Genomic DNA, 12952 nt, shown 5'->3' on the forward strand with positions numbered 1-12952 from the left:
TCTTGTCAGAGTCTGTGTTCCGGTTCCAGCTCCTGATATTAACACACACTCTGGGGTTTTGTTCTCTTCTTCTCTAATCCGCCCAAATTACTAATTCCATCACAGTGCATCCAGCACGGCCCCCTGGGCAGCTCGGCCTAGAGCTCGGTAACTGGATGCAGGGCACGATTGAGATCCATGGCTTAAAAACAGCTGCCCGGAGCGCTTCAGCGATTTCCCTGCGTTGGGAAAGGCAGAGGAGAACACGGATTTTCTCCTCCATGGCACTCACTGGAGCTGCCAACCCGGGAGACAATGATGACACTCGCCTTTTCCTGCTGGGCAGCCAGCTGGGAGGGTGTGAGCAAGCTCAGACAGCCAGGGCTGAAACTGGGGAGCAAGGAATGGGGACCACAGAGCAGCAAGTCCAGAGAGTGCTGCGGGTCTGGCATTCCTGTGCCTGCAGCTCCTCACTGGCCGCTCAGCTGGAGATGTGGTGGGCAGGGGTCTGGCCTCTCGCTGTCCCCTGGTGTTTCCCAGTTGCCATGGGCCTCGTGGGTGTGCCCTGATCTTTACACTTAAACAGTTCTTGTGCCTCCTTCTCATGGAAGAGAGGCGCAGCCTCCCATTCTGTCTTCAGTTCTTGCTACATGCTCTCACTCTCACAAAACCAGGGCTTCAGTAAACATTTCCATTTCTCTATGCTGGGAGGTGGGAATCCAATTTACAGCTTAATCTTCTGCATGCTGAGAGAGGCTGTCAAAGACCCGGCAGAGGGGGACGCCACTTCAGCGGCAGGGGTTCAAGCTTGCTGCCATCTTTAAAGCTTCCTTCTCTCTAAGTAGGCAGTGCGGGAAACACAAGAGCATGGCCAGGACAGTGGGCTGCTCTGAGCAGTGGAGACCTCCCCTCCTGTGCCCTCGCCTGCTGCTGGGAGTGGGGCTCACACTGCAGTGTGTTTACAGCCCACGTCCTGTTTCAGGCTGAAAGGGGAAGACCCGTCTGAGCTGGTGACCACGGTGGACAAAGTGGTCTGCCTGGAGTCCGCCCGGCCCCGGATGGGCGTTGGCTGCCGCCTCAGCCGCGCCCTGCTCACCGCGGTCACCCACGTGCTCATCTTCTTCTGGTGTAAGTCCTCACGGCTACCATGCTCCCCATCCCTTCCCGCCAGTCAGAGACACTGAAGGAGCCACTTACCCGGTGCACCGGGAGGCTGGCTCATAAAACTGGAGATAACAGACTGGCCTCTGCCCTGGGCTGTCTTTACCCTTGGGGATGGTGGTGGCTCTGTATTATAAGTGGATATGTATGTCCTTGGGTGGGGGAGGAGCCTGTCCGCCTTCCTGAGACTCGTGGGTCCCGTGGAAGTCTTCACTGCTTCCCTTGGCCCAGTCAGGGTCCCAGTGCACAGAGCAGCTCCACTCAGGAGGTGCTGTGGGACCTTGGCCTAATTTTACTCCAGAAAGCTGCAAACATCTGCAGAGATGGATAAAGGTGGGGAGGAGGCAGAGTGCAGGAGGGAGGGAAGGAGAGCCTGGCTCGGCTCCCTCCAGCAGCAGCATCCTAAAGTGTCTCCTGAAAGGAAAAGGCTGGAGCGTGGGGATGGTAGCCTTCAAGATAGCCTGGGACAGATCCTGGCTGTCCTGTGCAGTGCGCCCCCATGCCGAGCTGTCAGGGTCTCAGTGTGCACACACGTGGCTTGTCTGTAGGTCTGCAGCACAGGCTCCAGCCATGAGGGAGAAGATGGTGTGAGGTTGAGATGGGCTGGGATATGACGGTACCTGGGACGCCTGAGGAGGCAGACTGTCCGTGCTCAGTAGGGGATGGTGTCCTTCTGTCGCAGGCCTGGCCTTCCTGTGGGGGCTGCTGATCCTCCTGAAGTACCGATGGCGGAAGCTGGAAGAGGAAGAGCAGGCCATGTATGAGATGGTGAAGAAGATCATAGGTGCGTGTCCCCCAGCGGGAGGTGTCAGACCCACCAGGCCCGTGCTGACTGCTTCCCTCTCTCTGCAGACGTGGTTCAGGACCACTATGTGGACTGGGAACAGGACATGGAGCGCTACCCATATGTGGGCATCCTCCACGTGCGCGACAGCCTCATCCCCCCACAGAGCAGGTGAGTCCTGCTGCTGGGGGCAGCCCGGGTGACCAGTGAGACCCATGGGAGGAGCCCAGACCGTAGCCTCCACAGCCACTGAGGGTCATTTGCCTAGCCTCCTGGGAATGACTGCCTGCCCCCTGCTGCTGGCTTGGCTCTATGGCAGGAGAGCCAGGCAGGAGGCCCAGGCAATCAGCATCCTTTACAGACTGTGCCAGTTTGAGACCCAGTCCCCTCAATGGTGTCAGCTGTGGACGGTCTCTTGTTCTCATGAGTCAGGTCCATGCTCCGTGCCTGGGGCAGCCAGCTCCCTCCTTGTGGATGCTGTCAGCCAGCCGGTACCTAGTCACCGCTAACAGAGAAGTGGACTTCCAGGCACTGTCTCCCAAGCAAGAGAACACCTCCCAGCAGCCTTTGGGACCACTCTTGGCCATGGACCGGCACCAGTTTCACTGAGTCAGTCACTGAGAAAGGGAGCTTTTTAGATTCTGCAACCACAACCCTGAAGTCCTACGCTGGGCGGTGGGGATGGGACATCCAGCAGGGTCCTCCCTGTGTCAGTGCAGACTGGGCTGTTGGCTAGCTGAGTGTCCCCTGCCATGTGTCATGTGATGCTCAGAGGTTACATATTCTCCTGGTTCTCACGTGACCCACAGCTCTGAGAACAGTGGAGGGCCCATGTATGGGTGAGGAAGCCCAGGGTTTGGGAAGTAAGGGGACTTATTCAGACTGCTGTGGTAGCATTCTGTGCAGCTGTCCCCAGGCCCTGTCCCCTGCGCTACCCTTATGTGCAGCCAGGGAATCAGACGAGGAGAGTGTTTGCAGGTCTGGGTTTTTGTTTGTTTTGTTTCATTGAAACAGCCTCATTTTGTAGCCCAGGCAGGCCTTGAACTGACAATCCCTGTGGGGTAGCTTCCTGAGTGCTGGGGTCTCTGTGTCCTGCTCCAGGGTCATTACCAGCTGACGCCGCCATGTCACTAGTAGCAGTTTTCCTGTGAACTGAAGTCTTGGCTGCTCTCCAGCAACGTGCATGCATTTGTCAGCCGCTGGGTTCCATCTCCCTGCGGGCTGCAGGCAGGAGTTCCTGCCCACAGGGGGTCGCTGCTTCTCTGAGCGGGCAGCCTGTGGGTCCTGTGAGTCCTTGGCTCTCCATCTCCCAGGGGAAGCCATTTGCTGCACCCAGACTCCTGCCTCGTTCTGGCCCTGCCGTGAACTGTGTCGCCAGCCTGTGTGAGCCTCCTGCTCTTACAGTGGATTGCACTGCAGACGGCTGCACTGTGTGGCACAGTACTAGGGCCACACTGCTCATCACTCAGTGTGTGCTGTGGAACTGGAGACCCAGAGTCCACACCCTGGTGAAACATTAGAGCAGGAGAAGGAAGCATGGGAAACCATGTGACACGGGGCAGTGGCAGGTCCCCAGGGACAGGAGACAGGTGCTGAGGAGGTGGCCTTGAAGTTCGGCTTGCCAGTCTGAGGCACAGGAGGCAGCACTGGACAGTGCTGTTGGTCCTTTGACTTGCCTGATAGCGACACGTTTCCCCATCGGAACACAAGCCAGAGCTGGCCTGGCACCCTGACTACAGCCGTGTCATGGAGACCTCACGGGCTGGGTACAGCTGTGCAGAGCTGACTTGTAGTGGGCCTGGGCCCACCCCACTAGCTTCTGACCATCTCCTGAGCCCCCAGCTAAGGGCACACTGGGGCCTCAGGGGAGACACAAGACCTGGCAAGGAGCTGATTGAAGCCACTGGCGGGTCAGGCCCTCCTGTCTCCTCAGGACCTGGCCTGCGGTTGGCATCTCCAAGTCCTTTGAGTCTGTAGTGTGTTGGCTGATGAGAGCATTGCAGGACAGGGACAAGTGACGCCATTCTGTGGGTCCCCGTCATGGGTCCCCGTCACCGTTCTGTGGGTCCCCTTCCCAACAAAAAGATTTGAGGAGCATGTGGGGGGCACGTTCCCATCTTCCTCAGTCTACCTCACACCAGCATGTCCTGCTGGGCTATGGGGGCTGCATCTGAGCTAAGCACAGTCCCCACGTGGCCCAGGTACCCAGCACCGCCAGCCCCTTAGCTCCACACACTAAGGCCTGTGGAGCACAGGAGGTGAGGAAATCCCCAGCTCCCCACTTTACCCTACAGCCATGTTGGTGCCTAACCACACGTCCACTTGTGGGTAAGTGCCGTAGGGCTTCGAGGCGTCCTCTCTGTGGGATGGCAGCCGTGGTGGCCGCAGCCCTGGCGGCGGCCTGACTCCCGCTGAGCCCTGCCTTCTCTTTTCAGGCGGCGCATGAAGCGAGTGTGGGACCGTGCTGTGGAATTCCTGGCTTCCAATGAGTCTCGGATCCAGACTGAGTCCCACCGAGTAGCCGGGGAGGACATGCTGGTGTGGAGATGGACTAAGCCTTCCTCTTTCTCTGACTCAGAGCGATAGGACAGGGCCTATTCCAGCCAGCCTGGCCCGGCCACCCAACTGGGGCAAGGACACAGACCTTCGGTGCTCATTCACACCTGCCTTGATCGTCCTCCTGGTCTCAGCTCTGGGACATGTGGGCTTACTTAGGGTAGCCAGGAGACCGGGTGAGCCCCTCATCTACGTCAGTATGACTGACAGCAAGGGGAGAATGGCTTGTTAGAATGCCCTGGATAGAAAGCCGGGCAGTGGTTGGAATCTTGGAGGTCCTGCACACAGCTAGAAGCAGCCAGTTAGGGTGAAGCCCCTCGCTTGGGAGGTGGGTCTGGTGGTGGGCTGGGGCAAAGCTTGGTCTCTGTGCCTTTGCACTGTTTCCAGGGAGCGTAAGGGTGAGGGGAGGAACCCGTCCCAGTCCTGCCTGGGCCTCTGTCCAGAAGGGGAAGATGTTAGAACTTAGGAGCCGCTGTAGGGGATAGGACGGAGGCGGCTGGGATCTGGAAGGCACTGAGGGTCCAGCCGCAGCTGCCTGTGCCTCAGGGCTTCTCACAGGTCAGCAGTGCTGTCTGAGCCAGGGTGGAGCTCGGCCTCTCCCCAGCCTCTTCACCTACTTGAGCAGGCCTCCTGGTGGCTTAGCCAGGAACAGGTAGGATGCAGCATCGTGGCTGCACAGTGCCCTCTGCAGACCACAAGGAGCAGTGTGGGCCATTAGCCCTCTGCTATGGAGGACCTCCTCCAAAAACACCCAATGGGGGCCCCTCATTAGCTGAGGGGTGGCTTTCCAGCGAGCATGGCCTACAGCCACAGGAGGATAGTCCCTGGAGGTGAAGTGCAGCTGCCTCCAGAAGACACGGACGCCCCCTTTTGGACCCATTGCTGTTCTCTGTTTCTTAATAAAACACGGTCTCCATTTAGCATTATGTGTGTTGCCTTGTGTCTGGGTGGTCAGCAGGACCAGAGGCTGAGCCGGTGCCCGTGGCAAGACCCGTTCTTATGACCAAGTTCCAGCCAGAATTCTGACAGCTTTTGTATTGGGGTTGGAACTGTTGGAAAAATAAAATATTTATTGAGATCAGATGTGGTTTTTGTTTGTGGTGCTTCCTGTATCTCCCCAAAGCAGTGGTGTGTAATGAGGGCTGGGGTAGGCCAGGCTGCCTTGGCCTCGGGCTTCAGGTAAGATGCTTAAAGCCACGTGAGCTGCTGGGTAGCTGTGTGGACTCAACACTGTGGGCCGAGAGCTCCAGTCCCATGTTGGCCTGCCTGCAGCCCCGAGTCCCAAGGCTCCCAGGGCTTCTGAGTAGAAGAATCGAGGGAAACCATGTGGAGCTGGTAAAACCCTTAAAGGAGGCATGGTTCCCGTCTCCAGGCCCAGCCATTGGTGGTAGGCTGGTGGGCAGAGTTGGGGGTGCTTCCAGAAAACCATGGAACAAGCTATAGGCATTAACCTGTTTGCAGGGTCCTGAAGGCTAGTGCCCTGAAGGCTAGTGCCCCAGAAACAAGGTAGCCTAGCTATGTACCGTGGTCACAGCCAGTCTTGGCCTCCTTCCTGTCCGCAGCTGGCCCCATCTGTGTGGACGTGAGCTTGTCAGGCCACTGCTGCACACACCTGGTGGGTGAGCTGTAGCAGGGCCCAGTGAACAACTCAGGAAGAAACCAGCCTGTGTGTGTCTCTCTGTCTCTGTGGAAGGTTTTCCCTTAGCACGTTTTGTCCGAAGTGGTGGGAAAACTAACCCATGGCCTTGTGCCTGGGGAAGGAGAGCAGAAGCCAGGGCAACAGGAAGCAACGAAAGTCCCAGAGCCCAGCACTCAGAGCAGCTAGCAGCCTTGGAGAAGTGTTTGCTTTTAAACAGCACTCTGAGGTCAGCATAGGGCCATGGGGTTTGTCAGAGGAGGGGCTGGGGGTATCCCTGTAACAAGCCTGTGACCTAAGAGGACTTTTTGTTGTTGTTGGTTTGGTTTCTCCTCCCCTTTTCTTTCTGAGATAGGCTCTCTAGTAGCCCAGGCTGGCCTTGAGCTTCTTACCTTCTTCCTCCACCTCCCAAGTGCTGAGATGATAGGTGTGCACCGCCATGCTGGGTTTATGCTGCTCTGGGGGTTGGTTGGAGGGCTTTGTGCATACTGGGCCACCAGTCTACCAGCTAAGCCATAGCGCTAGCCCTGGACGGTTCTACCACTCTGTCCAAAATGTTCCCCAACTACCGGCCTGTCTATCCTTAGTGGGAACTCTCCTGGGCTCCGTGTGTGCCACTAAAGCAGTATCAGGAAGGTGAGGGAAACTGTACCCCACAAATCTCAGCGTGGACATGCACCCAGGAGCTCTGAGCCACCTTCCAAGGGGCTCGTCTACTCCCGACGAATGTAAACACAGCCATCCGTCACAGATTTATCATACGACTTGGGTAGCAGCTGTTCTCCTTAATTAATGCACCATTGACTTTGAGCTCAAAAAGTCCCCACGCTGAGGTCCACATGCAGACTCAAATCTGTTATCCTTCCCCTCCCAGACAGAAGGGACAGGAGAGCAGATATGTCATCCAATTATCCCAGAAAGTTCTCCTTGAGACATCGGCAGCTTCTTCAACTGTGTCCCCAGAAAAGGGTCCCTAGGACACACGAGGGATGGCAGAGGCAGACAGCTGGATGGACATGGTGCTACTCTGCACATGTTTGCCCAGATCGGGGAAGCATGGGGCCAGCATCCACAGAACAGCCATGCCCTGCTGTGCCTGGCTGGGGACGCTGAGCAGCCTCTCTGTGCGGTAGCAAGGGGGGATCAGTCTCTCCCCAACACTACCAGGACCCCAACAGCCAACTCCTGCCTGTGGGTCTCTGCAGTCACTACTCACCTGCTCTGTGTCCCCTAGACCCCCTTGGGGTCACTCCCCTCTGTCAAGCCTGCTTCCTCTCACCTTCCCTGTCCAAGGTTACAACTACACCCCATGCTGGGCTTACCCCTCCTTTCTGCTGTAAATCCGCCTTGCCACATATTTTTAATGTATTTAATTGTGTGGGCATTTGTGAATACGGGTACAGATGATGATGAACCGCACAGCTTGGGGACCGGGACTTGAACCCAGGTTCAGTCAGTGCTCTCAACCTCTGAGCCGTCTCTCCAACCCCTGGCTTGCTACAAATTTCACTTAGTGTCATCTGGCCACCACTGCACCAATCTCAGCTTCTCACGGCCATGTGTGTCTTTGATCCTTTCCCCTGAAGTGTGCCCGAGTCTGGTACACTATAAATATTCAGTCAATAAACAAAAACCTCCATCCCAGAAGAAAAGGCCGGGCTCTGAGCCTCTAAGGTCTTAATCCTTCAGCTTCTGTTCAGACTGACTTGATTTTGTTTTCTGTTTTCCTTTCTAACCTGAGAGATTAAGTCCCTTCCTCTTACCTGCTGAGATTCTAGCACTACCATTGCCTGGCGGGGGTACTGTTCCTGCTGTCTGCCTCACCGGAGCGTTGGTCCATCCTGCCATCCGAAGGTGAAAATAGCTACTGCCCCCAAGACTCAGCTGGGTGGTCCGAGATCAGGAGCAGGTATGTCACTGCATTTTAAGGGAAACGTGGGTAGGTCCCACACCTCATAGCATGCATAGCATGAGCAGCCGTCATACATCAGGAGAGCACTGCCCCAGGCCAGGTTGCCCATGCTGGGAAGATGAGCAATCCCAGTCTCCGGTAAGAAGAGAGGTACTGAATGTGCAGAATGACAGACAGAACGGGAGATACTTCACTGGTGACGGCAGCCGGGCTTCTGGGCTGCTTCTGTCTCATAAGGAGACAGGGGAAAATACGGTAATTTTCTTCAATGAAAACAGGCAACAGAATTCCCTTTGCCTCCTTCCCCTGGCAATTAAGCCCTTCTCCGTAAATGAAATGATTTGGTTTTCATGGGGACTAATTTAAGCACACTGGAAGGACCGCTGAACTTTCTGATTGCAAATACTAGCATGTGCAAACAGAGCTGGCATTGGAGCCAGCCTGGCAAGGGAGCCCCGCCCAGGAGCCGGCAGCCTTGGCGATGGGCCTGCTATGCTCCTCTGAGCCCCTTTGTGGGGCTGACTCTCCGCCCTCTGCCAATCCCATCTCCTTATCCCAAGTGGAGGAGGCCGGACGAGCTCCATAGCTGTCTTGGAAGTGCCCATGACACTCAGGGTGCTGGCCACTGAAGACCTTACTCTTGGCCACTCCTCACCTTCTGTGATGGAGGCTCTTCCCTCTGCCTTGAACCTGGGCTCTGAGCTTCCCTGTGACTGCTTTGATCAGTGTGATATGGCCAGAAGGACACTGACTTGTCCCCATCTAAGACCTCAAAACGCTTTGTGTCTTTAGTGAGCTTGGGCCCTATAGAAAGACATCATTGACCTTCTAGGACAGAGATTCGCCGCCTGTCCCAGTGAGCCCAGGTGTCCCAGCGGACACACAGGAGTGTGCCAGTGTGAACAGGTGAGCCAACCCTGAAAGCTGGGCGGGGAATGGAGCCACCTGGAGATGACTCGCTCCATCTTAAGCCCCTCAGGGCCTGTTGTTGTTACAATATTTCAATTTGAAGTAATTGAAGATCACTGGGGATGTAGCCTAGTTGGCAGGTTGGTAGAGCGTATGCCTGAGAACACACAAATCAGAGTCCCAGCCCCACCACCACCACCACGTGACCAGTCGTGGCGCTGCAGGCCTGTCGTTATTCCCTTAGGAGCTCGAGAGAGGAGGGTCAGAAGTTTCAACATCAGCCTTGACTAGCGAAGAGTTTGAGGTCAACCTGGACTGTAAGAGACATTGTTTCAAAAAAAGAAAAGGAAAAAAAAAAGCATTTATCTTGCAAGATGTGGCTAAAATGTTTTCCCAGCAGGAGATGTAAGAAACAGCCACTCCACCGGGCAGTGGTGGCCCACGCCTTTAAGCCCAGCACTTGGGAGGCAGAGGGAGGCAGATTTCTGAGTTTGAGGCCAGCCTGGTCTACAGAGTGAGTTCCAGGACAGCCAGGGCTACACAAAGAAACCCTGTCTTGAAAAACAAACAAAAAAAAAGAAACAGCCACTCCTTCTCCTAAGGTCCCGATGACAAACCATGGCAGGATTCCCCCAAAGTGATGGGTACTCTTGGTTGTCAACTTGACTACATCTGAAACTAACTTTAAACCCCCAAATGGGGCACACGTGTGAGGTATCTTTGCTTAATTTGAAGTGGGAAAGATTCACTTCTAATCCAGGTCTTTGAGGTGGGAAGACACACCTCTAACCTGGGCCGCACCTCCTGCTAGAAGCCTAAGAACACAGAAGAAAGAAGCATTTGCTCTTTGCCTGCTGACTCTCGCCTTGCTAGCGAGTCCATTCTTTCGCCAGCCTTAGAGCCTACTTCTTCGGGATTCCGGCGTATATACTGAAGACTGGCTGAGACATCCAGCCTCATGGACTCAGCAACTACTGGATCCTTGAACCTTCCATTCATAGACAGCCATTGTTGGATTAGCTGGACCACACCCTGTAAGTCATCCTAATAAATCCCTTTATACAGAGAGATTCACCCTATAACTTCTGTTACTCTAGAGGACTGGACTAATAGTGGAACCAATTCTTTTATTTCATGTCCCTGTAGAGCATAGGCAAGGGGTTATTTGCAAGGATGTGGGTGGTCCTACCCCTCAGACTGCACCTGGAAAACCTTCACCCAGCAGGGATGAGGGCTCTCCCATAGCTGCACAGATGGAGCCTCACCCTCTAATCCTCCTTGGCCTGCATCCTCCAGCTCTTCCTATGTGCAGTTAGGGGCACTACTGTATACAACAGGTGATGAGAATGGGCTGGATACTCAGTCTAGGAGCTCTTTACCCACTCCACCATTCCAATGGGGGTGGACGGTGGTCATGGTCAACAAGCCTGACTGGAATATTCCTTTTTGGGAAAGGGACCAGCTAAACTCCCTTGTATGGCCGTTGCTTGGCTCTGAAGATAGTCCCCCACAGAGGTAGTACATAGTCCCCAACTTGCAAGATCCCCATCCACTTACTTACCTTGGTGATTTCTCCAGCGACCACATGAGAGTGTCAGGCCAGAGAGCCCGCCTGGAAATGCACAGTGAGTTCAGGAACAGGCCTTACTCAGGACACGCTAACTCTCTGTATGCCTGTCCTGTTGGGGGAAGGATTCCAGAGACTCATCCCTCAAAGCCCTCATGTTTCCAGAGGATGGATGGGCACAGGTCACATAGCTCAGATAAAGCCATGTGCGGTGCCTGTATTAGCTCTGAGGCAGGGTGGCTGGTCCGGGGACAGGGTGGTCTCAGAGCCTGGATATGAGTTAGGTCTCCAGGAACTACTCACATGCAGGACACCTCTGGGGACAGGCAGTGTCAGGCAGTCCTGAGTAAACTGGGGACCCACTTCTAGAGCAACCCAGTATAAGTACCAGGCCTAAGATCTTCCCTGGCTGGGGGTCATGGGACATGTGTCTGGGGTGTCCCATCCAAATCACAAATTTGGGGGAAGAAGGGGAGATTCCTAAAGGTAAGGATGGAGTGATGTGACCAGCAGAAGCACATGATAGATATGGGCCGAGCAAAGCCTTGCATGGGGCTGGGGGCATCCGGTTCAGGGACTCAGAGGATGAGCATCCCGAGGGACTGTGAGCTGTGGGAACTTAGGTGTCAGGAAGGGACAGGAAGAGTCGGCACACAGAGTGAACTTGAGGGCTTCTGTCAAAATCCTGGCACAAGAGAAAATCAGGACGCTCCTCCCGCTGTGAAATTAGACTCAGCCATATGATATACTATGACATATGACTGGAAGTGACAAATGACACATTAATATCTCATACACCAGCTCTTGTTTATTTGCTTCTGCTGAAGTTGTGTCTATGCCTTTGGCCTGAGTCTCAGAGTGTTGGTGACACAGTGTCCGACAGGTAGCAATGTCTGCAGAAGCCAGCTTGTCCCAGCCAGTGGGTACCCAGGGCTTGTTTGTTACTGCAGCTCCAGCTAGCGCATGCTGACTGTGCAGGTAATATTGCTAGTCTTCTTGAAGGGAGGACAAAAAAAGCCCCAATTCAAAAAAAAAAAAAAAAGCCCCAATTCAAATATACCTGAGGCAAGATAAAGGTACCTGCTGACATGCAGTGTCGGGAGGCTGCAGGATGGACAAAAGGAACCAAGCAGGTCCGTCCGGCTGGAAGGATGGCTCAATGGTTGAGCCATCATCACGTACTGCTCTTGCAGAGGACCTGAGTTCAGTTCCTAGGACCTACATCAGGCAGCTCACAACCACCTGTAACTCCAGTGCCGGGGGAACACAGCGCCCCCTGCTGGCTTCCACGAATACTCACACTCATGTGCACAGATCCACACAGACAGATACATAGCACACAATTAAAACATCAGCTCCCGGGGCTCTGATGCCATCTCTGCCGTCTACAGAACATTCTTTTTTCTTTTTCTTTTTTCTTCTGCAGAGCCATGGTGGTGTCCAGTGAGCTCTGTAGTGAGGGCTGCAGCTGGAGCTTCCCAGCCCAGTCACTCCAGTATAGTTAACCACCAAGCCAGGCCAGCATCCCCTGCAGAGGCAGAAGGTCTGCAGGCGGGGAGGCTGCCTCACCTACACAGCTCTGCTGAAGCAGCCACCGCCACAGCCACATGCCTACCTAGTTGTGGGTGTGTGTGTGGATACATACAGTCCCAGCAAAGCCAAGACCTTAGGGTGATTGGTCAGCTTGGTCTCAAGCTTTAGACAGCAGGACACAGCAGGTCACAGGCTGTAAAGACAGCCAGCTCTGGCATGAAACATTCCATGCCCACAGGCCCATATGTGTGCACAATTCCTAAGGGTCCAGCCTCCACGGGAGCAGGCACCCTGCATCCCTGATGGACTCTTGATGGTAACTGAATCAGAGAGATGAGCCCAGCTGGCAAGAGGGAAGGGTGAGGGTGTGTATGTACATGCATGTGTGTGTATATGTACAGGCCTATGTTGTCAAGAAGGAAGTGTGAGCGTGTGTGTGTGTGTGTGTGTGTGTGTGCATGAGTGAGCTCATGTGATGGCAGGAAGGAAGTGTGCACAGTGTGTGTGTGTGTGTGTGTGTGTGTGTGTGCGCGCGCATGCGTGTACATCCAGGCCTCTGCTTCCAGAGGGAGGAGGGCTTCCTTGAAGACAAATGTGTTTCACACACTTTATCAAATTTGCAGACGCCACAGAGCGGGTTGGGGGTGGGGGTGGCCAATACACAAGATTATAGAGCTGGGATCTAAAGCAGAGTTGACAGGCTGGAGCGATGGGGTACGACTAACAGGATGGAACTTAACCGGGACAAACGTGTTTATTTTGCTTTATTTATTTGCACCCAGCCTCTGTAGGCAGAGAGGGGGAACCCAGCAGCTCTCAGAAGGAGGTGAAAGGCCCTCTCTCTGGCTACAGCACTCTCTTCTCATCCCTGCTGGGACTCCGAAGAACCAGGGGTCCACTGGGCAAGGCAGGCAA

General features: G+C 54.8%; 1 protein-coding gene across 1 annotated transcript in view; it reads left to right on the plus strand.

Annotated features, from left to right (window-relative positions):
• Lemd2 (LEM domain containing 2) overlaps positions 1-5561 on the plus strand; it is a 14174-nt gene extending 8613 nt beyond the window's left edge. The window contains exons 6-9 of the mRNA XM_028777078.1: positions 962-1107; positions 1823-1924; positions 1993-2095; positions 4360-5561. Coding sequence (XP_028632911.1) covers positions 962-1107; positions 1823-1924; positions 1993-2095; positions 4360-4510 — 502 coding nt within the window. The 3' untranslated portion in view covers positions 4511-5561. The remainder of the gene's footprint in view (positions 1-961; positions 1108-1822; positions 1925-1992; positions 2096-4359) is intronic.
• Positions 5562-12952: the final 7391 nt, after the last annotated feature.

Source organism: Grammomys surdaster, unplaced genomic scaffold (assembly GCF_004785775.1).
Source record: "Grammomys surdaster isolate TR1022 unplaced genomic scaffold, NIH_TR_1.0 277, whole genome shotgun sequence".
Lineage (NCBI taxonomy): Eukaryota > Metazoa > Chordata > Mammalia > Rodentia > Muridae > Grammomys > Grammomys surdaster.